Genomic DNA, 25,219 nt, shown 5'->3' with positions numbered 1-25,219 from the left:
GTTTAGAATATCTACTGCTTCTTTTTCCTTGATTGGAGGGTCCTATAGAAAATTAAATCAGGGCATTGTAATGACATGTACAGATAGGTGTCAGAGTATTATAGTATAGGGTCTGGACCACGTCTGTATAGATGTCCAAAAATGGATTGTGTGTATACTTGATACACAGAAATGAGGACCAATGATCAGAACTGAGTTATTTCAGAAGTCACAAAAAGATGTCTCATTTGCCATGCCTTATTTAATCTCTCACCTCTTATCCTACAGTAGGATCCCACAGACTTCCCCTGCCACCCCCCCCACCAATGCTTTGTCATTTTATCACCATGCCACACAGAAACAAGAGTGACATTTGTTCTACCCACCACTCCATCAGAACTGCAAAGCAGCTATATCTCACTACAGCCTTGGTACTCAAAGTAGTTAAGGAAATATTCCCTCTAAAACTTCAGTAAGCATCTCATTTTCCAAGACTCCCTCCTATTGTCTGACAGTACAGAGGTTAACATGGTATCCACTTTCTTCAGTGGATGCTCCAAAGAATCATAGCATGTCACTACATAGTTTACACCTCCCCACCCGGAAGCGTATGGTTGCCTTAGAGAATGGATGGAAAATATCCCCTTGCTATAATTGGGTGCAGCCCTGTGGCTTAACACCATCTTATTTGGCAATCCTTTTCTCTTGACATATTTAGTAATCACTCTAAGGGAGATTTATTATACCTCTTAAGGGAACAAACAATGCACTAAATATTACAATATGCATGTTTTCAATACCACTCCTTTTCTAGTCTATTCTGAATCTTTGCCCCAGAATCTTTCTTTTAACTCTTATCAACATTCTGTTGTTTTTATTTCCTCTTTATTCTCCCATCTTCCAAAATAACCTTTCAATCTTGAAATTTTCTGTATTTAGGGATTATTGTAATCCAAATTTGTTGACATGGTTGAAGAATGAATGGAAAAATACTTTCACAACTTTACCATTGAAAGACACTTTGGTGACTTTTAAACTCAAATCACCAGAACAAAAATTTAGCATATGGTTATAGTTGAGAACATAGCTTCCTAGGTAACTTTGGGGGAGAGATAGAGACTGGAGAGTGAGAGCGAGGGGGGAGGAAGAAAGGAGAGGAGAGATCAAAATATTTTAGTTGAATATAATTAAGTGTTTTTTATGTTTTTTATTGTAAAAATACTGTACAGAGGGGTTACAGTTACATGAGTAAGGTAATGAGTACATTTCCTATCGAGCATTGTTACCTCCTCCTTTGTTTTACCCATACCATCCCTTCCCTCCCCACATCCCTAACTTCCCCCTCCTCCCCCCCAGTTGTAAAGTTCGTTTTCTACATAGTGTCTTGCCCATCTCATTGTTACAATGGGTCAACCAGTATCCTTGTTTCAGCATTTTGTTATTTCCCTTCCCCTCCCCAAATTAGAAAAATGTATATACAAGATGCAGGGCACCCCGGAATCAATACAGTGACAACAGGATTTATACTGTGGGGGAAGAACAAACAAGAGAAACTAAAAAAGCACATTGTACATTTTAGATCATTAAAAACGATATCAAGAAAGAAAACGCAAGTTGTGTCCCTATCTTGGAGTCCATTTCACTTAACATCATAAGGTCATATGGACATAGCTTTTGACCTTTTCTGCTTGTTCTAGACTTATACTAGTTATTGCAAATAAGGGAAACCATGGAACCTATAAGTGAAGTAAGCCAGGCCCAAAGAAATAAAGTGTTTTCTGACCTTGAGGGTTGACGCTTATGAAGAGATGTGGGAAAAAGGAACACTGAGAGTTAGGATTATCAACTCAGATACTAGTCTAAATAAATGACTATGACAGCTGGTGCCCCTCAGAGTTTTCCAAAAAAAGCATAATCCACTTACTCAGACATGTGCACAACCAAATATCTTAACAAATAATCCATGCAGAATAGATTTGAGAGAAAACGTATGAATCATGGAGATTTTCATGGGAGCATCCACTCAGTGCCAGGCACTAGTTTACTTAACACTTAAGAACATGCCTACAACTGGCTGCATTTTTGCAGATAGATAAAGGCAAAGCCACTATGAGGAAAACTAGTGGCCATTACAGACCTGTGTAATAGGTGATGACATTGCTAAAGACAGCAATTAGCCCTACTACCTCTATTTGCATGGCCTCCACCGCCTTCGTTCTCTCATCTGTAAAGTGAATTGTTGAGAGGATTTAAAGTGTGAAGAACTATCATATGGCAGCAGTTCACTGAAGTCCCCCCCCCACTGAGACAGGCAATTGTATATACCCCTACATGTCTTGTACTCAAGTACTTTGATTTTTTTTCAAGGGCGCTGTGGTAAAAATGCAAATTCAAGAATTAGTTACTGGCAAGAACCCACATGCAACTTCCAGCATTGCCAACCTAGAGGTGTATGGTGAAAAGTTTAGGTCCAGGCTAGAACCAAACTGACTGTGTAACCAAGCTTTGCCTTGTACTCTGCCTGTGAGCTTGGGCAAATTGACTTAGCTTCTCTGTCTCAATTTCCTTATCTGTTCAGTGCAGCTAATTCTCATACGTGCTTTGTACTTTCTTGAACGTATTAGGTGAGCTAATCTGTCTAAAAGGGCCTAGAACTATGCCTGACATGGAGCAGCAGTTGTTAAGTTAGTGCTTGTATTACAATGTGCACTTTCACATCAGGCGTACAGCATCTGGGTGTAGCAAATACTACACGGGGCAAGTATGTAAAATAAATCTTCCTGTGCTCCTTTAACATGATTTCTTGTATTCAAGCCAAGCTCTTACATTTACAGCTCTCTTCCCATAGATGCAGACCAAGAAAGCCAGCAAAATCAAAGACTATCAAAATGAACCTCTTATCTCTTAGGGTCTAGAGTAGTTGGGTGAAGAGATTATTTTGCAGCAAAGGACTGGTCTGCCCAGGACTCTGAATTCCAAGTTACACCTTCATTCACTTTTTATATCATCTTTTCAAGACCACTAGGTAAGATTTGCAAAGATAAATGAATTTGATCACAAATAAAGAATATGTAAAACAATGCTGCTGCTTTTCGTGGTAGCACTTCTCAAAGATTCAGTCTCCGAACCCTGTGAAAACCCAGCTTCCTGGGTGCTAGCCCAGAGATTCTGGTTTGCCAACTCTAGATAATTTCATTTCTTATAAGCACTAGTGAGTGGTTGGGCTAATGTTGGCTGTCCAGCCACAAATGATGCAAACCACTGGTCAGATGCATGTTTTGCATCCCTGTTATTTGCTTCTAACTTAAGGTTATACTTTCTCACTTAAACGGTGGCTTAGAGATGAATGATTCTCCTTGGCAAGAAAGAGAGAATAGTGTGTATGTGTGTGCGCGCATGCGCTCACAACGCGCACATGCATGCGTGTGTGTGCCAGTCCTAGGTCTTGAACTCAGGGCCTGGGTGCTGTAACTGAGCTTTTGTGCTTCAGGATAGCAGTCTACCACTTTGAGCCACAGCATATTTTGGTAGTTAATTGGAGATAAGAGTCTCATGGACTTTCTTGACCAAGCTGGCTTTGAACCTGATACTCAGATCTCAGCTTCCTGAGTAATTAGGATTATAGGCGTGAACCACTGATGCCTGATAAGAGTATTATTTGAGCATGGATATAATGCCATTTATTCACGTTTAACTTTTTGTAATAAATACTGTCTGTCTCTGTCTTTTATTTTTGTCCCCATAGTTGCATACTGCTGTGACCAAGATCCAGGTGCCAAGGCCTGGTTTTAATTACACGTTTGCGCACATATGTATCCTGAATAATGATAAGACTTGCATCGTGGATGACATAGTACATGTCCTGGAAGAACTAAAGAATGCCCGGGCCACCAATCGGACCAATTTTGCTATCACGTACCCGATCACTCACTTAAAGGATGGGAGGGCTGTGTACAACGGGCACCAGCTTGGGGGTGTCACCGTACACAGCAAGGATCGGGTGAAATCGGCGGAGGCTATTCAGCTCACCTACTACCTGCAGTCAATCAACAGTCTCAATGACATGGTGGCTGAGAGGTGGGAGTCCAGTTTCTGTGACACTGTCAGACTGTTCCAGAAATCCAACAGCAAAGTCAAAATGTACCCGTACACATCCTCGTCACTGAGGGAAGATTTCCAGAAGACTAGCCGTGTGTCGGAACGTTACCTGGTCACCAGCCTGATCCTGGTGATCACCATGGCCATCCTTTGCTGCTCCATGCAGGACTGTGTCCGCAGCAAACCCTGGCTAGGCCTGCTTGGCTTGGTGACCATAAGCCTGGCCACGCTCACTGCAGCTGGAATCATCAATCTTACTGGTGGCAAATACAATTCCACCTTCCTGGGAGTCCCTTTCGTCATGCTAGGTAATTATTGCCCTTCAGTTGTCTGTTTTTAATCCTCTTGATGGTGATGACTGGGTTCCTTCATGTCCAGGGATAGTCATTTAATAATTCTATCTCATTTGTAGTGTCTTCATTTTACCCAGAAGTCCTGAGGGCCAGTTCTATAAAGTACTGGTTATCGGCAAGCAGCAACTTAATCTGATACATATGCCAGGAATCCGAAGACCTGGACTCCCATCTCTACTTCTCCATTAAGCAACTATATGGTATTTAGCAGCTAATGATTTCCTAGGTGCCTCGGTGTCTTAGGTTGGGTTTCTCCAGAAGCAGGTCCTGAAATAAGGATGTGGTGGGAAGGGAGGCACGGGAGACAATTGGAAGAACTGGCCAAAGACACCACAGACAGGCTCTTTCTGAAGGATGAGGAAGCCAAGATACTTACCCTGAAAGCCTGTGGGGGACTCACTGGGGATTGCTTCTTGGGATAGTTGACTCCTCACCACTTCTCAGAGGAGACGGAGCACACTCTTGTAAGCCAGATAAAGCCCTCTGGTGACTTTGTGGTAGGAAGCCTTCAGTGAGTTCTAGAGTGGTGTATGAGGGCTGTGAGTTAGGTACTGTTAGAGCCTACTTCCTCTCCCCTTTCCAGCTTATAGGTTTGTGTGAGCATCATGAGAAAGGGCATGATCAATGCAAGAGAACCTTGAAGGTGGCATGTGAGACATGATTCGAAGAAGGTATTTCTTTTCATTTTCTTGGTATGAACGAAGGAGAATGGTTTTACAGTTGTGGTAACAGTTTGTTTCTAGTGTTAGCACAGAGTGGGGGGTTACAGGAATTCCTTAATAGAGACAAGAGTCAAAACAAAGCCACAGCGGTCACCACAGAGTTTCCTCTGTCTATTCATTATCAAAGACAGTATGTCCAGCCTGCCTGATGGGAAAGGAGCCAAAGATTCAAGCAGTTAATTTGATCTCATTCTGGGGTAAATTCTTATCCATTTCTTTAGCATAATTCCAATGTCATTTGGAATCAGATATTAACATGAGAAATGAACTGACCTTTTACTATTATTGTTGTTGTTGCTGACTGGGAAATAACCATGATTGAATTCATCAGTCTACCTATGTCCTGTTTTAGAGTAGAAGAAAAGAAAAAAAAAGAAGAAGAAAGTAGAGAAAAGAAAACAGAATCCTCAGGAACAATCAGTTGCATTATGGTTAAATGATAAACTGTACTGGGGATGCAAGGCCGCAGAATTACATTCTGCTTAGTGCTCCGTGGCTTATGGGAATTGAGACCTAGTCAGTAAGCATAAACTTGTAGCTTTTGTGAAAAGTGAGGCACTGTGGAGTAACTAAGAAGTCAGAATTTACTACATCAGTTCACTTGTCACTACTTAAAACAACATGTCATCTGTTTTCCTTCTTCCTGAGCTCAGTCTGTTAGGAAGACACCATAATTTACTTGTTTAAAATAATCCTAGGGCTGGGAAGGTGGCTCAGTGGTAGAGTGCTTGCCTCAGATGCATGAGGCCCTGGGTTGGATTCCTCAGCACCACAGAAGCAGAAAAAGCCAGAGTGGCATTATGGCTCAAGTGGTAGAGTACTCGCCTTGAGCTGAAAAGCTGAGGGACAGTGCCTAGACCTAGAGTTCAAGCACCATGACTGACAAAAAAATAAACAAATAAAAATAAAATAATAAAATAATCCTAAAACTGACAGGCGCCAGTGGCACATGCCTGTAACCCTAGCTACTCAGGAGGCTGAGATCTGAGGTTCATGACTCAAAGCCAGCCCAAGCAGGAAAGTCCATGAATTGCTTATCTCCAGGAAACTACCAGAAAAGCTGGAAGTAGAGCTGTGATTCAAGTAGTGGAGTGTTAGCCTTGAGTAAAACAAGCTCAGGCATATCACCCAGGCCCTGAGTTCAAGCCACAGGACTGGCAAAAATTATCCTAAAACCATGTGGGTCACTCATGGGATACAGGGTGGTTCCTTGAAGAGTAAGGAGCTTGTGCAGAAACTTAAGAGTCAGGTTTTAAGTTAAGATATTTTCTGGTGATACAAAGGACAAGATGGGAACCAATGCAACAGCAACATGCACAAGACAATATGTTGAAAATGATCTGTACAACTTGAGGGGGCAGGTAGGGGAAGGAAATGTAGGAGAAAAATGATGGAAGGGGTAACAAGTTTGACAAGAAATGTACTTACTACCTTACTTAGGTAACTGTAACCCCTCTATACATCCCCTTGACAATAAAAAAAAAAAGAATAAGGAAAAGTGTCTGTCAAAAACTCAGAAAAAAAAGACATTTTCCTCATGATTAGTCTCATGTTTGATTATCTGGGGGAAATTTTTTTTGGCTTTTCCTTTTCAAAATAGTAGGGTTTTTTTTTATGTTGCCTTTGTAGGAAGATGAAAACAAGAAGAAGAAAAAGTTCTTAGGAGAAGGGGCAACGGATATGGGCACTAGAAACAGTACTGTCAGTGATGGCTTTATGACAATCCAGGTTGTTATCAGTGAGCACCAGGTTACACTATTTAAACTGTCCCAAAATTAACTGTTCTAAATAAAATAAATTGCAATATGCAAAGCTTCTTAAATAGCAATACACAAAACTTGAACTTCACTAAGTAAAATAAAACTAAAAAATTTAAAATTTTTCCTTAATAAAACTACAACACTTATAGTGTGTGTGTGTGCGTGTGTGTGTGTGTGTGCGTGTGTGTGTGTGTATGTGTCCTAAGACTTGAACTCAGAGCCTGGGTGCTGTCACTGAGGGTTTTTCCCACTCAAGGCTAGTGCTCTAGCACTGGAGCCACAGCTCCACCTCTGAATTTCTGCTAGTTAATTGGAGATAAAGAGTCCCATGGACTTTCCTGCCCAGGCTGGCTTTGAAACACAATCCTCAGATCTCAGCCTCCTGAGTAGCTATGATTATAGGCATGAGCCAGCAGCACCTGACTAATACTTCATACTTCTTAAGACTTCTCTTTGTACTTTGTAGAGAAGTTTTTTTTTAATTTATTTTTATTTTTATTTTATTTTTTGGGGTCCGGTCGTGGGGCCTGAACTCTGGGCCTGGGCGCTGTCCCTCAGCTCTTCAGCTCAAGGCTAGCGCTCTACCACTTGAGCCACAGCGCCACTTCCGGCTTTTTTTTCTTTTTGCTTATGTGGTGCTGAGGAATCGAACCCAGGGCCTCAGGCAGGCAAGGCAAGCGCTCTACCACTGAGCCACCTTCCCAGCCCCTGTAGAGAAGTTTTAAATGTTGTAAGTAAAATTCAACCCCTCCCCCCCAAAGTATGACTGACTGTATCAGTCCAGGGAAAGAGAAAAGGGACCGGTAGGATGGAATGGTGATGTTAGCAGAAGAATATCTTAAAACCATAAATCCAGAAAGAGTAGGTAGTTCCATAACTCCACAGAGAGTATCACTGAGCATGACGTCAGAGTTCGATGCAGAAAAATCAGGCATTTGCTGTGAAAGAGAACAGGCACTGTAGGTGCCCAATACTCCCTTGTTTGCAATTTGTGAGGAATACTACATGCATTGATTGGATGGCAGTTTTCCCTGCTGACAATCAGTGTGCAACCTTTCTGTACATTTTCAGCCCAAAGTGTTCTCAAATTACTTAGTCACAACATGAAAGGGAGCTACGCATATTAGAAGCTAAGGTCCATTTGCAATAAATACTTTTCACAATGTAATGGATGGTTAATATGCTCATAAAACCAACCATGCCTGGATTTAGGACGGTTGCTCTTCTGGATTTCTCAAATAAATGCTTCATTCTCAGAGTATGATTGTAAAATGAAATATAAGCAAGATCAGGTTCATAAATGTTGTATTCCAGGCCAATGTTTAGCCTTGCTTTTTTTGATGACAAACTATTTGAAATGACCAAGAAGAAATGCATTGCTCAGATTTTTACACTATATGTCAGTTAAATTAAATTTGCCTGTAAGTAACAAAATACTAATGATTTACCTATGCAGATTTAGGGGAAAATTTCTTGATTTAGTAATGTTCTATAAATATAGTATCAAATGAAATCAACTATGGATAGCCTCATTTAGAGGAAAAATACCTTAGAAAAAGTCTAGAATGTAGAAGTTCCCTTATCTTATCAACAAGTCTATGTGATAAATATAGATTTGAAATTCAGCAATCTAAATATTTTCAGTGTAGCGCTGGTCACGTAAGACAAGGTCTAGTCAAATGCCAAAATGGCAATACACTTAAGAGTGGAAAATTTTAAGACCATGTGTGTCAAGCTGTATTAGCCTAACAAAACTCCAAAAGAGGAAAGAATTTGGATAAACTCTGAGAGTTCGCCATAATGGGAATTTGACTGTGTGTTTCTAGCCAAGATGATATGTGACATCTCCGGCAGTAAGAATATATCCTACACAGATGAATCATTTTGGCAATGATGTAAGCAGAGATACATCATGATTTAGAATGTTTTTAATCAGTGTCGTGTATATTAGACAATCTTCCTTCTGCCAAAACCTCTGTCCAAATGAGTCAGATTAGTTTATTTGGAGCTGAAATTCTAAAAGGTCTGTAGTATTACAAGTGCTCATTGACATTTTCAGTTACTATAATTTAGAGAAGAAGATTGTTTTCCCCCTGTACCCCTTCTTTCCAAACTATATTAGTATCAGCTAGTGAGGTACCGGAATTGCCATTTGTAAGCATCATTGTTATCTGTTTGAGAGTTTCCTCTCTGGGATGAGGATTTATACTACTGTTCTCCAGTTGGGTATGATTTAAGATATTGGCACAGATTTTGTATGTGCAGCTTTCCTTACAGGCTTAATATTTCCACAGCTTTGTTGATCATACATAAATCAAGAAAGGAATGGAATATTGGAGAATATACAAGGAACAGAAGAGAAGTTTTCTTCCTTGTGCATATGGGGAGTTTCTTGCTTCCTGTACATTCTGAGCACAAAAAGAGGAAACTGAAAGTTGTGGTGAAGGATAGTTTAGGTATTGCTTTCTATTTGGCTAGCTGGTAAGGGTCGCTTTGCCTTTTCTCAAGATACCTGAGCCCTGGAACTTAGACGAAATGGAAAATACTCGACAAATGCTATTTCCAATATTTGTAAAGTTTGAGGAGGTAAAATGTCAAATCCAGGAAACCCTCTTCCTTCTGCAGGAAGGGATATACCCAGTTGATCCAGACTCAAGACGGACAGAAGGGAATTAAGTGCCAGGAAGGGAATAATAGCAGAGCAGTTTGGCTTCTTTCTGCTATATAATCTAAGAGTGTGTATTTTTAGCAGAAACCAGATTTAGTTCTCCAAAAATTTATTCTCCTATAATGCCACTTGAAATATGATATAGTAATATGAAACTCATCAAAAGGTGCACTGTATTGTACAAGAAGTTGCAACTCTTAACTGCTTTCCCTTTAACAAATCTAAAAGGTTCTCTATGTTCTGATTATATTCACAAAGTCATGAGAAAAATGGGGGAAAAGGCAGCTAGATAATAATAAAGTTTAAATCATATATTGTCGACTACTTTTCACCTAGAAAATTGGTGCCAATATCCAATCATTTTCAAACAACAAAAATGGTAAATTCATATGGTCCAACCTAACATGTTATTGCAGAAATCCAATATTTGCAGCAATATGCATGAACAAAATAGGAGCATATTAGAGTAACGTGGAAAAAATTTTGACTTCTATGTACAATAAGTTCAGTAGCTTCTAGGAAAATGTTTGTACCAGTTTTGTTGTTCACATTTCTGTGTACACCTTGTTTAAAACAAGTGAGTCATTCCACATAATATTTTCAAAATTTGTTTCCTACTTTTTGGTAATAGCCTATAGTCATATGGGAGTAATTTACAAAGAGATCATGTAATCTAGTTTTGTGATTTGTTCTCATCATTTTATTCTTGTGCTCCACCAATCATATTATGAAGCAAGAGGACAGAAATAAATAGCTTTGTGAAACAGAACAAACAAAACAGTATTTTTTGTTCTAGTCCTCATTATAAGCTAAGACAAGACCAGGACAAAGGACACAGGCCTGAGTCTGTAAAACTCAATCCTGTAGAGTAATGCAGGGGGCTTTTTTTAAACTCAGGTCTCAGGTATCTCTGAGTGGTCTTGCCCAGAGAGTAGGGAATTAGCAAAACCACGAAGGTCAAGCAACCAGAGGCAACCCTGGCAACACTGAGCTAGGAAAACACCTGGTATCTACATTAGGACGGCAAGCTCAGAACGTCAGAACTGGGTGATTTTGACCCAATGAGTCCATGAAGAGCTCACAGCCCAAGCAGATCCATAGTTATTGTCACAGAAATCCTGCTTTTCATCTAATCTTTACTACTATACTAGTCAAGAACTAAAATGTAGACACATGGGCCCCAAGAGAAGAATTCTAGCTCCTTCACTGTGTTGACACATTAGCATTGACATTTCTCTGCCTCATCAGTAAAATAAATTCCACATCAGCTTACTATACATGTCATGTGTATGTATACGTGTATAATCTGCATACATACTACATATATTAGCTATATTAGAGATATATGATATATACCTCATGTTTATATTTATATGTATACAATGTGTTCATAACATGATGCAATATATAAATTATTTGACTACTTACATAGAAATACTGTTTTTCTATGTAGTAATATATGCTATACATTCAAGCACTTTATATGTAAATATATAAAACAGATTTTACTAAAAATGCCACATATATGTTTTTCTATGTAGTAATATATGCTATACATTCAATCACTTTATATGTAAATATATAAGACAGATTTTACTAAAAATGCTACATATACATGTTTATATATTATATAAGTCTTCTATATGAAAAGATATCACACAATGGCCATAGTATACATTACATGTCATGCTTATACACAGTTGTTTTATATAGTACCTATATACACAATATCTAAATTATCTTTCTATTAAATTTATTTTTATTATCTTTAGTTGTGCAAAGGGACTTCAACATATCAATTTATGAGTATGATGCATCTTGACCAGTGTCACTCCTTCCATTATCCATCTCCATCCTCATCCGGCCCAATCCCATCTATCCTCTCAAGTTATCTAGTTCTACTTTCACATATATACATTTGAATACTATGTCTTCACCCACCATTCCTTTCTCTACTCATCTATTCCCCCTCCCTTAATTCCTACCACTCTCAGACAAAACATGATTCAGCCTTCTGGTAATTGTTTTGTTAAAATGTCAGTTAATTGTTCAAAGGAGTTACAGCATGGGAATCTACCTCTGTATATACCATACTATAGTCAGTTTGTGTATATATGGACATAGCCCTGTTAAATACTTTATCTTTAAACAAGGAAGATCTCTTAGCAAATCCATTTCTTTTTTTTTTTTTTTTTTGTATGTGCTAGTCCTGGCGCTTGAACTCAGCACCTGGGCACTATCCCCGATATTGCTCAAGGCTAGCACTCTACCACTTAAGCCATAGCTCCAGTTTTTTTGGTAGGTAATTAGAGAGAAAGAGTCTCACAGGCCTTTTTACCCAGGCTTGCGTTGAATGGCCATGCTTAGATCTCAGACACCTCAGTAGCTAGGATTACAGGCATGAGCCACTGATGCCCAGCAACAAATCCATTTCTTGAACTTTCATTTGTGGCTACTATCTATTAAAGGAAAATTATTTCTCAGATTCAAAGTTAATGCCATGTTAGAACAACCACAATGTGTCAAGTCTCTAGTAGAAAGACTAAGATGCTATACTCCCCTTGATGTGAGCATCTGTCTTTACTTCAGCAGAGAACACCTTTACTCTTACTCTTAACTGTGAGACAAAACAGGCTAGGATAAGCCAAACAATTCAGCTTATAAAGTAAATGTTTATAACTGGCAAAGTGTAAATGTAACCCAATTAATGAACATCTCTCTGAAAATAGATCTTACTCAATCCAGACACATATACACTTTAAATTTCTTCTCAAAAAAACAAAAATTATGAATTTATGTGGATGTCATTGAAAGAAAAGCATTTTATAAACACGAGCTACTTAGTGGATCTTGCCTAACAATAAAATATGTCAGAAGCAGAATCTGCTCATGAATTATCTTCTATATATTATATCCTTGGGATTTCCAAGGAGAATATGGTCATTTTGTTTCCACATATGCTATAAATGGCTTCATGCTATTAAATGTTTTTAGATTAAAATTTCAAGGTTATTGACAAGTTCCAGTGGCGCATGGCCTATAATCCTAGCTACTCAAGAGGCTGAGATCACAGGATCAGAGTTCAAGGCTAGCCTGGGCAGGGAAATCTGTGAGACTCTGATTTCCAATTAACCACAAAAAATCCAGAAATGGAGCTATGGCTCAAGTGATGGAGTACTAGTCTTGAGCAAAAAGGCTCAGGGACAGTGCTCAAGCCCTGAATTCAAGCCCCAGGACTCTCACTCTCTCTGTCTCTCTGTCTGTCTGTCTGTCTGTCTGTCTCCCTTCCTCTTTCTCTGTCTCTGTCTCTCTCCTCTCCCTTTTTCCCTCCCCCCTCTCTCTCTCTCACACACACACACACACAACCTCAAAGGTTGTCTATCAGCAAGCCATTTCATTTCACCTGATCTTCTTCTCAGACATTCCTCAATTTGAGGGACACAAGCTGAGGAAGTCCTGGTAATGAGGAAGGGATTTAAATGTGAGACAAATCCAGCATTCAAAGGCATCACCAGCCTCTGTGTGTGTGGACTGAGAAAGGCAGAAAAATCTGGACTTGCAGAAGTATCACACTTAGGAAATCTCAATGTACAAAGTAGATCAGTTTACTCATAATTATTCACTGACAAAAAAATACGCTGAAACAAATCACCCAGATTCCTTCTGATAGCAAAACCATTAAAGAAACTGAAAACACGATTCACTTTACAAACACCTCTCCTTGAAGTATATCTACCGGGTAAAGTTAGGTTAACTCTCAACTATTTGCTAGTGGATTCCTGCCTTGGTAGATTATAAACAACTCTGACGACTTGGGCTCCACCCAGAAAACAGACAGAGTGAAAGCAAGACCTAATCAGGGAGTGTGCCCAAGAGTCACAACAATAGAGGATTAGCTAGATTTTTAGTTCCTTCCAACATTACGGTTAGTCCTTTCTGTGCTGCTTTGATACAATCCTTTATCTGTAGGGATCTTGTTATGACCTAGCCCTTTGATAATGAGCCATGACTCCCATTACCATCATAGGGGCTCCTGGTTGTCATCAAGGTCAAAATCTGCCTGGGATTTTACATTTAGGGAGCATCCTCGTGCCCACCCCTGTGAGCTTGGCTACCAGGGAGTCCTTGTAAACAGGATTCTACTTCAAAGTGAACTTTTCAAACCAGAGGACAAGGCAAACAGCAATGTTTTTGCTGGTAAGGAACCTTTTTAAAGTGTCTTCAATCCACATGTAGTGGATAGCTTGACAGTCATTCCTGCTGGATTCCAGTTCCAGAATGAAGAGGACTATGAATGATGGCAGGGCTAAAGATGGGCCCCATCGTCCGAGAAAGAAAAGGGGAAAGGAAAAGAACTTAGCAAAAGCTTTTTTCTTAATTCTATATTTCTTTGGGGTTTTTTCCCCCCCAGTTTCTGTCATAGCCATCGAAGATAAATGCGGGACAGGCTGATGAGAAAATTTTTACGAAGTTACTCTTTGTGAAATTTTCCTATATGCCATTTCCTCTTTACTACTTTCCCAGTCCATTGTCCATCCTGACTTATAATCCAGAACTAAGGGAAGTTATTTAGCAGCCCACTGTCCCAGGGTAGACTGCAATTGAAACAATACCTTTGAAGGCCCAAACCAAAGGAAATTCAGCTGTAGTTCTTGGCAGAGTAGGTGGGTGTTTTGTGTGTGTTTTCCCCAGAGCTCAGGGTGTTCCCTATGTCCTAGAGTTCTTAGAATGTGTTTCTCCTTGAGGCCAGGCCAGGAAACAAGGGCTTCACCATTTCTCTTTGCTTTAAGGGAATAGATCAACCTCTTCAGCCTATAAATACCCAGCTGTGAGCTGGGTCTGGGGCCAAGTAGGCACTCCAGGCTGTTAATCCCTCAGAGGTACCCATAGCTCTGTTGGCGCTCAGCCTTCCTTTGACTGAGCTATGGAAAGGAGGCGCAGTTACGGCATCAGCACTTGTCCTAGAAATCCAAAGGGCTTTTCTAAGTCATTACACAAGTGCAATTGCAATTTGGGGTTTAGAGAGGTATGGTTTGAGAAACAAGAATTTGGCCTATCAGGAACAATGGTAGCAAAGCCAATGACCACTAGCAACAAATGATGGGTGATCAGATGGAACAGAGTGTTTCTCAGGGCTTCTGTGGCCTTTAAGAGGGTCTTAGTATACATGCACGAGCATACCTAGATAAAGGAATAAAGGAAAGGCCTTATTTCCAGAAGCACCTAAGGATAAAATTAAAATTCTTCTGGAGCTGCCCCCAGAACCAAAAACACATGCAAAACCAATCCAGATTCAATCTGTAAAAATCAAATTAGAGAAGGACAGGCATTTAAAATGCAGCAACAGAACTCAAGAGACAAGCTAACAGGCTCATTCTATCTTTACTTGAGTTTGATTATTTTCATTCTGGACCCTCAAGCCTCACGCATGTCACCTTACCAGCTCTGTTAATTCTAATTCTACTTCTCAGTTAACTTCTATAATTAGTCACCAGTAAGGTAAGAAATGGGTTCTTATTGTATTTTTCAACAAGAGTCAGCATCATACACTCTCATAAAACATCAAACTTAAGTTTTAAAATGACTGCAAAACAGATTTAATTCAAGTTCTACTATATGATTAATTCTTATTCCGCCATATGCGTCCTTGTCTTATTACCATATTTAACAACTCAGTACAAAATCCTTGTTTTAAAATATTTTTGTTCCTAGCAAGTAAACATCATAGAAAATGACTTGCCATTTTCAGCAAGCTCTTGCAGAGAGTTTTGTCTTCCAATGCTTACCTAGTCTACCTGCCCCCAGATCAAATCGTCAGTATTGTTGTACCAAGGTGCTTATGCCTCAGAAGTATCTACTTTTTATTCATTGTCAAGGGATGGTTTACTTTCCATCAAAGTCAGTTTGGTCCCTAAGAACACAGGGGAAATACATTTAATACACAGTTTTCCTTCCTGAGACTAGACAGTGAACTACATAAAGCATAATGAACAACGGGCTCTCAGGCAACAAATAACACTTTTTACTTTATGTTCAAGGAGTTTAGAGGCCACCAATGCAGTAAGGGACACAGTACTAGCAATCAATTTGACAGTCTTGACCTGACCTCTTAAAAGTGGCTGTAAAATGATGCCTAATAAATTAAGATAAATGTCAAATTCCTCTAGGCAACAGGCCTAGCTCATTACTCCAGAATGGGCATTTAAGTCTGAGGCCAGAACTTCACACTAAGGATAGAAATACCAGTCTGGGCATCGGGGGTGGGGGAGGGAACTGTGTCCTCCGTTACTGTACATGCAAAATGACAGTGGTTCAACTCACTTCACTCACACGGACTGGCACTTTTAAATGCCTTTTTCAAAACGAAACCACTGTACCACAGGGTAAGGTTTTTGTTATGCTCAATAATGAGATTGAATATACCAAGGTGTGGAAGCAGAAAATTGGATCTGCTGATCCCAGTGCCAAGATATGGGTTATGGAAAGCCACAATGGGTCACTTTGATGGGCTTTTTCAATGACTGGGATGCTGGAAATCCAGGCGGGGATTGAGCAGGGGAATGTCTGCATCCAATATAGCAGAAGCTAGGCTGCAGAATGGAGTTAGAATGTGGGAACTACCTGTCCCTCCACTCTTCTGCTGTTGCTGGAATATTACTCAGAAAGGCAAGGGCACTAAAACAGTTAAGGAAAGCGGTTTCTGACCTGGCTCTGTCCCACAGAGCCTACTGCCAAAGAGTGCGGAGAAGCCAGCAGTCACTGCCTGCTTGGTGCATCGTCTAAGAACAACTAAAATTGGCCAAAAGATAAAATGCAAGTCATAAACCTTTAAGTGGAATTCTCATTTTTAGCAATAGTAGAGTTCCGATGGATCGTATTCCTTCTGTGTTTTCTTTTCCTTCCTTCCTCTTCAGTCAGATTTGTTCTTTCTTATTTCGCTTGCCTTTGTTTCTCAGATTTATTGCTTCCTGCCCTGATGTTTGGGAAAGAAAAAAAGAGGCTATGATTTAGTTTCCTGTCATAACTCAAACTAAATACAGTGCCTCTTTCTCACTAAAGCCTTCCACTTGGCCAATGTAAGAAAATGGAATCTTTGAACCCTCTGCCCACGGTCTTCCTCTGCCTTCACCTAGAAGGTTGAGGATAGCCAGCAAAATGATGACAGCCCAGGTATCTTTTCTCGATTGTTCCACCCAGCCACACCAACATCCCTAAACAATGGAGGTAGATGATTCCCCCAAGAGACCCAAGCATGACTCTACTCAGCTTTCTACGGGCCAAAGCTTTTGGAAAGCAGAGAGAACCTGAGGAAGTTCTTTGGTCCATGATAGCATTAACACACACTTTTAGAATTCACCAACACCCAGACCTATCTTCCCATAGCAGAGAATCGCTAGGCATTTCCAAGCTTGGCAACACTAGCACTGGTTGTCTTTCCATAGCCCATTAGTCTTCCTTCAAGTTGGTTCCCCTCCTAAACAGATTTAGTACTTTCAACTTACGCTCTGGTCTTTTTCTACTCCCCCTCCCTTTAGGTCATGGATTATATGGGACTTTTGAAATGTTATCCTCCTGGAGGAAAACTAGAGAAGACCAACATGTGAAAGAGCGAACTGCAGCAGTCTATGCAGACTCCATGCTCTCCTTTTCTCTCACCACTGCCATGTACCTGGTCACCTTTGGCATTGGGGCCAGCCCTTTCACGAACATTGAGGCAGCCAGGATTTTCTGCTGCAATTCCTGTATTGCAATCCTCTTCAACTACCTCTATGTACTCTCGTTTTATGGTTCCAGCCTGGTGTTCACTGGCTACATAGAAAACAATTACCAGCATAGTATCTTCTGTAGGAAAGTTCCAAAGCCCGAGGTATTGCAGGAGAAACCAGCATGGTACAGGTTTTTCCTGACAGCCAGATTCAGTGAGGACACGGCTGAAGGCGAGGAAGCAAACACTTACGAGAGTCACCTATTGGTATGTTTCCTCAAACGCTATTACTGTGACTGGATAACCAACACCTATGTCAAGCCTTTTGTAGTTCTCTTTTATCTTATTTATATTTCCTTTGCCTTAATGGGCTATCTGCAGGTCAGTGAAGGGTCAGACCTTAGTAACATCGTAGCAACCGCCACACAAACCATCGAGTACACTACTGCCCAGCAAAAGTACTTTAGCAACTACAGTCCCGTGATTGGGTTTTACATTTATGAGTCCATAGAGTACTGGAACACTAGTGTCCAAGAAGATGTTCTAGAATATACCAAGGGGTTTGTGCGGATATCCTGGTTTGAAAGCTATTTAAATTACCTTCGGAAACTCAATGTCTCCACTGGCTTGACTAAGAAAAATTTCACAGACATGTTGAGGAATTCCTTCCTGAAAGCCCCCCAATTTTCACATTTTCAAGAAGATATCATCTTCTCTAAAAAGTATAATGATGAGGTTGATGTAGTGGCCTCCAGAATGTTTTTGGTGGCCAAGACCATGGAAACAAACAGAGAAGAACTTTATGATCTCTTGGAGACCCTGAGGAGACTTTCAGTCACCTCCAAGGTGAAGTTCATTGTCTTTAATCCGTCTTTTGTGTTCATGGATCGATATGCATCCTCTCTGGGAGCTCCCCTGCACAATTCCTGCATCAGTGCTTTGTTCCTGCTCTTCTTCTCGGCATTCCTGGTGGCAGACTCTCTGATTAACGTCTGGATCACGATAACAGTTGTGTCCGTGGAGTTCGGCGTGATAGGTTTCATGACACTATGGAAAGTACAACTGGACTGCATTTCTGTGCTATGCTTGATCTATGGAATTAACTATACAATTGACAATTGTGCTCCACTGTTATCCACATTTGTTTTGGGCAAGGATTTCACAAGAACTAAGTGGGTAAAAAATGCCCTAGAAGTGCATGGGGTAGCTATTTTACAGAGTTACCTCTGCTACATTGTTGGTCTGATTCCTCTCGCAGCTGTGCCTTCAAATCTGACCTGTACACTGTTCAGGTGCTTGTTTTTAATAGCATTTGTCACCTTCTTTCACTGCTTTGCCATTTTACCTGTGATACTGACTTTCTTGCCACCCTCTAAGAAAAAAAGGAAAGAGAAGAAAAATCCTGAAAACCGTGAGGATGCTGAATGCGTAGAAATGGCGGATATGGGTAGTACCCGAGTGGTTGACCAAATTACAACCGTGTGATCACATCTGCTTGACAGTTTCACCTTAGGTCTTGTCAAGAACAAGGAGATCATGTTAATGAAACAGTTCAACTCAAAGTTGTTCCCTTTTTGAAAGGATAACAGGCTTTGCAAAACAAAAGAAAGTAAAGGACAAAGGACAATGGGATGATAATGGGCATGGCATCTTTTTCACCTTTAAAACAAAAGGGTTGTTGAGATACACATACACACACACACTCACACACACACACAGAGACCCTAGGAGACTTACTGTCTCTTAAGCTAAGATCAAATAGAAGGAAGCTTATTAACAAGTAGAATCCTATTTTATCTACACTGCAGATGTTGCTGGCATTGGGATAAAAGCAACTGATTGAAAGGTCAGCTGCCAAAGCAAAAATAGCTTTAAGCATTGTTCAAATAACAAGGCTTCCAAAACTTCTGCAGAGCACAAGCTCTAGCTAGGATCTGTGGCTTGAGGTCTTGGCTATGTTACTTAACACTCACGGAGATACTTGTGAAAGTTGTGATGAACGAAAGCAAGCCAGAACTTCAGAAGCAGACGGTAGAGTGGCCATCGACCATGAACTGAGACTGAGTCACCCCTAAATTTGCCTGGGTGAGGTATTTTTGTTGTCTAGAATGAATTTGTCATATTCCCCCACTGATAAAACTTCTTACATTTGTATGGTTTGATTAATACACCTGGAAATCAATGACAACTCCAGCATTACAGAACTGGGGTGATTCTATTTTGGAATATCTTGTCACTTGTCACTGAATGAGTCTGCTATATTAGTTACAGCTCTTGGCAGAAGCTCTGGAAATGTAAGACCGTAAAGCCAAACCAAAATACCTGGCATGATGGGGAGAAAAGCAGGTGTCTACGTGAACCTAAAGACAGTATCCCTCAATTTAACCACAAAATCATAGTCAGCATACAGCTGTTTGACCCTACAAGCCATTTTGCATGGATGCACAAAATATTGCCCACACACCTGAGGAAGGGAAAATGAGAATGAGTATTTGTCATAGCTACCACCTTAGAGTCTGTCTGTCTTTGCTAGGAGACGCGACTTCTGACAGGCTTAGAGAGGAGGTTTGGTAAGTCTAAATGCTGACACTGAGAAACTTTGTAGAAATACCAGGAGATAAAGGCCAAAGAAAGATGGAAACTGATGGGGGGAATCAAAATAATCACCTATACAAACCTATTCATGACAGCAGTCAAACTTTGCTGCTAACTGGCCGTACTTCATTCACCCTCCATGTGGTCCCTTGTCACATCTCTACTTCATCACCAAGCCCATCTGGACATTAACAAGCCCAGATATGTATGCGATTGACTCACACAATCTACAGGGGGAAATGGTTCATTACAGCTAAACAGAAAGGGTTAGATCTGAACAGGATAGGTATGCTGCCGCTAGATCCCTGTATTTCTTTAAACCTATAAAATTGAAGCCCAAACTGGGAAGCTACTAGAGATGTAGCTTCTTCAGTTATCTACACTAGTAAGGATTTCTCAAAGGCACCTTACCTTTCTGGACCTTGGCAGACAGATAGACTGTGTCACTTCCCCCATCTTCTGCAAAGGAGAAAACTGAGACCTAGGAGAATAAGGAAACTCACCTAGGTCACACCATTCTCTAACATTCTAGTCTGTCTAAGACAGAACAGGTCCATTTTAGATTTCATTTTAGATCACAGCTATTCATTCCCCCATCCCTTGGAATACATTTCTAACATAGGAACATACGACTTTACTGGCCGCAGAACAGACATTGTTTTATTGTGTCAGATGAAATAGAAATGAAAATGTTTGGGATTTAGGTTTATCACTTTATTTCTAAACAGAAAAAAAAAAGCAAGCCCCAGTGATTCCATGACCACACCAAATGCACCTGTGCTTTCTATTTCATGTGTTGTTGGCCACATAGTTCTAAATTCATGTGCATTACACACTTGTCCAGTCTCCCTTCCAGACTCACTAAGTGATCATTCCAATGTGTTATTTGCTCAAGAACATAATGAGCTTTAATCTGAGGACAAGTACAGTCCTGGCAAAAGGGCAAATTTACATAATAGGTCTTCAATTAATGCTCTCTTCTAGGGACCTACAAATAGGCTACCATTTATAAAACACATCAGCTGAATGCCAGTGGCTCACGCGTGTAATCCTAGCTACTCATGAGGTTGAGATCTGAGGATCATGGTTGAAAGCCAGCCCAGGCAGGAAAGTCTATGAGACGCTTATCTCCAATTAACCAACAAAAAGCTGAAAGTGGAGTTATGTCTCAAGTGGTAGAGTGCTAACCTTGAACACAAAAACTCAGGGACAGCACCTAAGCCCTGAGTTCAAGCCTTGGGACCAACACACAAAAGAAATTACTGAAGAAGGGATTGGTTTTATTCTTAAGTCCTATGTTGTTAAATCATTTTCTAAGCAGTGTGTTCTAAATCAGCCATTGATTTCATGTGTGCCATGTGGAGCACTGAGCATAAAGTGACTCCACAAAACTAACTCTCTCTCTCTTTCTACACACACACGCACACACACACACATGTGGAGCACTCAGCATAAAGTGACTCCACAAAACTAACTCTCTCTCTTTCTACACACACACACACACACACACACACACACACACACACACACACACACACACACACACACACACACACACACACACACACACACACACACACACACACACACACACACACACACACACACACACACACACACACACACACACACACACACCCCAACTACCAAGTAAAATGGATTTTGTGGGGAACTTTTAATCACTATTTGGTCAACCAGAATGAAAATGTGGAACTTTGTTTTATGACAGATGGAAGTTTTCCAACTTGAATGAATCTCTGTGTATCTTGGGATATTGTATTTTTAAATGAAGGGCATTTTCAAACTTGTCAACTTTCTCTTTTCAGCACTTGAAATCAAGACTTATGAAATTCTGACTGTGAAATGAATTTTTCTATTGGGGGACTGTATGCATGCTAAGATTTATTCTTGATTGTTAGATAACTGTTATTTGTTAATATTAATTACGAATTATTGCTCTGGCAGCGCTGGTTTAGCCTCACCATGGAGAAAACTTTAGAAGTATCTCAAAATCACACCTCCATAAAATTTAAGTCTTTACTTCCTGAAGTTTTTACTTTTTGAATTGCCATAAAAAGGGAAGTATGATCCCAGAAAACACTTGAATTTTTTTCTTTAATTAATTCCAACCAAGACATTAATATCCACTTTACCAAAGAAACTTATTTGATTGGTTTTGAGTTGGTGTTTGGTGTTTGTTTACCAAAGAAAAAAATCAATTCATCAAAAAATATTTCTCCTGGTTAACTATAAAACTGTGATAGTTGGGCTTTCTTAGCCTTCATAAGAAAAATAAGCCAAGGCAAAGTTAATGACATCCTCTCCATTTTAGTGGAATTCAGCAGCTGTAAACTCACAAGAAACTTAAAAAGTTTTCAAGGAGAAAAATGATACTTGTTAAGACACCACTGTTTAGTCCTACCATAATGGTCCAACAAGTAGCATAAAGATGCCTCAGACTTTTAAAAGGAACAGTTTTTCCAGAGAAAATAGAAGGTAAACCTTCATGAAAATTTCTCTTGAAGCCAAGAACGATGGCACATGCCTAAAAATCTCAACACTTGAGAGAGTAAGACAGGAAGATCACAAGTTTGAAGCCAGCCAAGGCTACATAGTAAGTTCAAGGCAAGCCTGGGCTACATAACAAAATGTCTCAAAAAATTAAGAGAGAGAGAGTAATTTTAAAAAAGATAAAAACCCTTTTCATTGTTCTAGCTCAGAAGTTTTGTTTGGTTCTGGGGTTTCTTTTTTCCTGATGTTTCTTTTGGTTTAGTTCATGCTTCTTGGTTGTGTTTGTTTTGCTTCCGCCTCTTCTGCCCCAGTCCATCTTTCAGTTAGCTGTAAGATAATCAGATGCTATCCTCCATGGCTACAGTTAGTTATGTAATATACTGCTCTAATCAAGGCCCTTGAGAACCTTTTTATTTGAGATAACCACCACCAAATTGTAAGTAGCATTATGAAGTCATGGCACTACTTTTCCTCCGACCCCAGCAACAGAGCTTTTGCTGTGGCCCTCCCAGGAATAGCTGGGATGGAGAGCTGCCTTGGGGGTGTTGTGAGACAAAGCCTCTTGGGCACAAATGGTATCCTCCTCATAATGGCTTTATTCCTTTGGATCCTATTAAAGTATCCCTGCAGCTTGTAGCAGTATTTGGCCTCTGTGAATCTCTGTTGTTGTTATTGTTGTTGTTGTTGTTGTTGTTGTTGCTGCTGCTGTTTCATCTGTAAAAATGGGGATAATAACAGTAAATATATTTAAATTCAGAAACTATTTATTGAGTGCCTCATCATGCCCATATCCTATTCTAGAGACCGGAGACACAAGAGCAAACAAATCAGGTAAAAGATTATCTGTGACTCTTAGAGTCAGTACTTGAGGTGAAGATGTTTGGGCTAGTGAAGAGAAGGGACAAAGGAACTGTAGACATTATTTTTTCTTTCATTTGTCAATCACACATGGAATAGCTAGGGTTCAAGATATACAGCTACAGGGCTGGGAATGTGGCTCAGTGGTAGAGTGCTTGCCTAGCATGCATGAAGCCCTGGGTTTGATTCCTCAGTACCACATACACAGAAAAGGCTGGAAGTGATAGAGTGCTAGCCTTGAACAAGAGAGCCTCAGGGTCAGTGTCTAGGCCCTGAGTTCAAGGCCACCTGGGACTGGCAAAAAAATACACACACACACACACACACACACACACAGCTACAAAGTAGATTTGGTCCCAAGGTCACAGATATATACAATGCAATGGGTCACCATAGAAGGTAACTAATTACTGGTGGTCATTTAAAGATACTGAAAATCAGACTGAATCACTATTCAGTGGGACGATTATAAAGGAAGTGCAAGGGCTATATGTTGAATCACCATTTAGTGGGACAATTATAAAGGAGGTGCAAGCGCTATATGTTGGGGTTGGAACTGTGAAGCCAGAACACTGGAATGTTGGGATTTGGTGGGAGTGGGGTGGGGTGGGGCAGATTATCATCTATACCAGGCTGGTATGAAGACATTTGGATGCACCCTTTGGAAAATTTACTTTTAAGTTTGTGCTAAATAAAAAGCACCAGGCATTTGAAGGACAAGTTCCAAATATTTTAAGGCCTAGCAAAGTTCTAATACAAAGAAAAACATGAAATTAATAGTATAGTGGATTAGCTAGAAAGAACCAAGAATGGCTCCAACCAGCACATGGCAGAGTTCCTCCCTATGGTGGTTACAGCTGTTTCTGTTTCCTGCTCATGCAAGAGGAAGCCAAGAGCAAAGGGAATGAGCAAGAATCTGTTCACCTGCATAGAACATGTCAGGATGTCCTCCTTAGCCTGCCTCTCAGCTGCTTTCTCCCTTCTGCTCAGGTGATGTTTGAAATCTTCTTTGATTTCCATGATTGTGCCAGGCAAAGAGTAAGAAGTAAAGGGACCAGAGATCTATGGTCTCTGTGCATATTTTTTAGTTAAAATCAGCACCACAACGGTTCATAAGAAATTGCCTGAATGGGGAAAGGCTTCTCAAAGCATGAAGAAAGCAATGTGTAACAATCAGGCAGCCCACAGGGGAATAATGGGCGGAATAGTGGAAGGAATAATGTTCCTGTGGTACATGCCAGCTTCTTCTCAATCCAGAATATTGGCATCACATGAAGTTTTGGGTCAAAGTGACCCTACTCCTCTTGTTTCACCTGAGAAAACAAATCAGGAGAAGTGGAATCATAGCCACAGAGCCAGTTAGAAGCAGATACAGAACTCATCTCTGTTCTTTCTCTAGTCTTATCACTTCACTGCCACATTTCACATACCTGAATTATGGGGTCTTAATGTGGGGGTCATAAATGACTTGGGGAAGGGAGAATCTCTGAGCTCCTCAAGATTAAATTCAATGAAAAAGATGTGTCCAAGCAAGGGTTCATAGTTGTCATCTGATCCAAAAAAGGTCTCTGTGATCTACTCTCCTTACTTAAGGAAGACCTCATTAGGAGTACAATCCTGGTGTCCACATTTTGGCTAATGGGAAAGCAAGAACTTCTCAAAGCTTTCAAATACTGATTTAGTCTTCATTTATTCATTCATTTCTTCTGCAACAATATCTTCATTACCAATTCATGTTTCATTACTAATTCAATATGCCCTCCAGGGCAGGACCAAAAATGGATCTCTCTGAACTCTCAGGAGGAATACCACATTCTCAATGTTATGGCAAAGTGTACATAGCCTCAAGATGACAGTAACCATCCCCTTCAAATACTCAGAGTGGACAGCCAAATACTGATATACTCCCTATCAAAAAAAGGGAAAGGGGGCTGGGAAGGTGGCTCAGTGGTAGAGCACTTGCCTTGCAT

General features: G+C 40.3%; 1 protein-coding gene across 1 annotated transcript in view; it reads left to right on the top strand.

Annotated features, from left to right (window-relative positions):
* Ptchd1 (patched domain containing 1) overlaps positions 1-23,148 on the top strand; it is a 57,160-nt gene extending 34,012 nt beyond the window's left edge. The window contains exons 2-3 of the mRNA XM_070040717.1: positions 3,725-4,385; positions 17,116-23,148. Of these exons, the coding sequence (XP_069896818.1) occupies positions 3,725-4,385; positions 17,116-18,770 (2,316 nt within the window). The 3' untranslated portion in view covers positions 18,771-23,148. The remainder of the gene's footprint in view (positions 1-3,724; positions 4,386-17,115) is intronic.
* The last annotated feature ends 2,071 nt before the right edge of the window (positions 23,149-25,219 follow it).

The sequence above is a fragment of the Dipodomys merriami genome, unplaced genomic scaffold (assembly GCF_024711535.1).
Source record: "Dipodomys merriami isolate MVZ:Mamm:240054 unplaced genomic scaffold, mDipMer1.0.p SCAF_3, whole genome shotgun sequence".
Classification (NCBI taxonomy): domain Eukaryota; kingdom Metazoa; phylum Chordata; class Mammalia; order Rodentia; family Heteromyidae; genus Dipodomys; species Dipodomys merriami.
The sequence above is the reverse complement of the archived record's forward strand: the minus strand, read 5'-3'. Positions and strand labels throughout refer to the sequence as shown.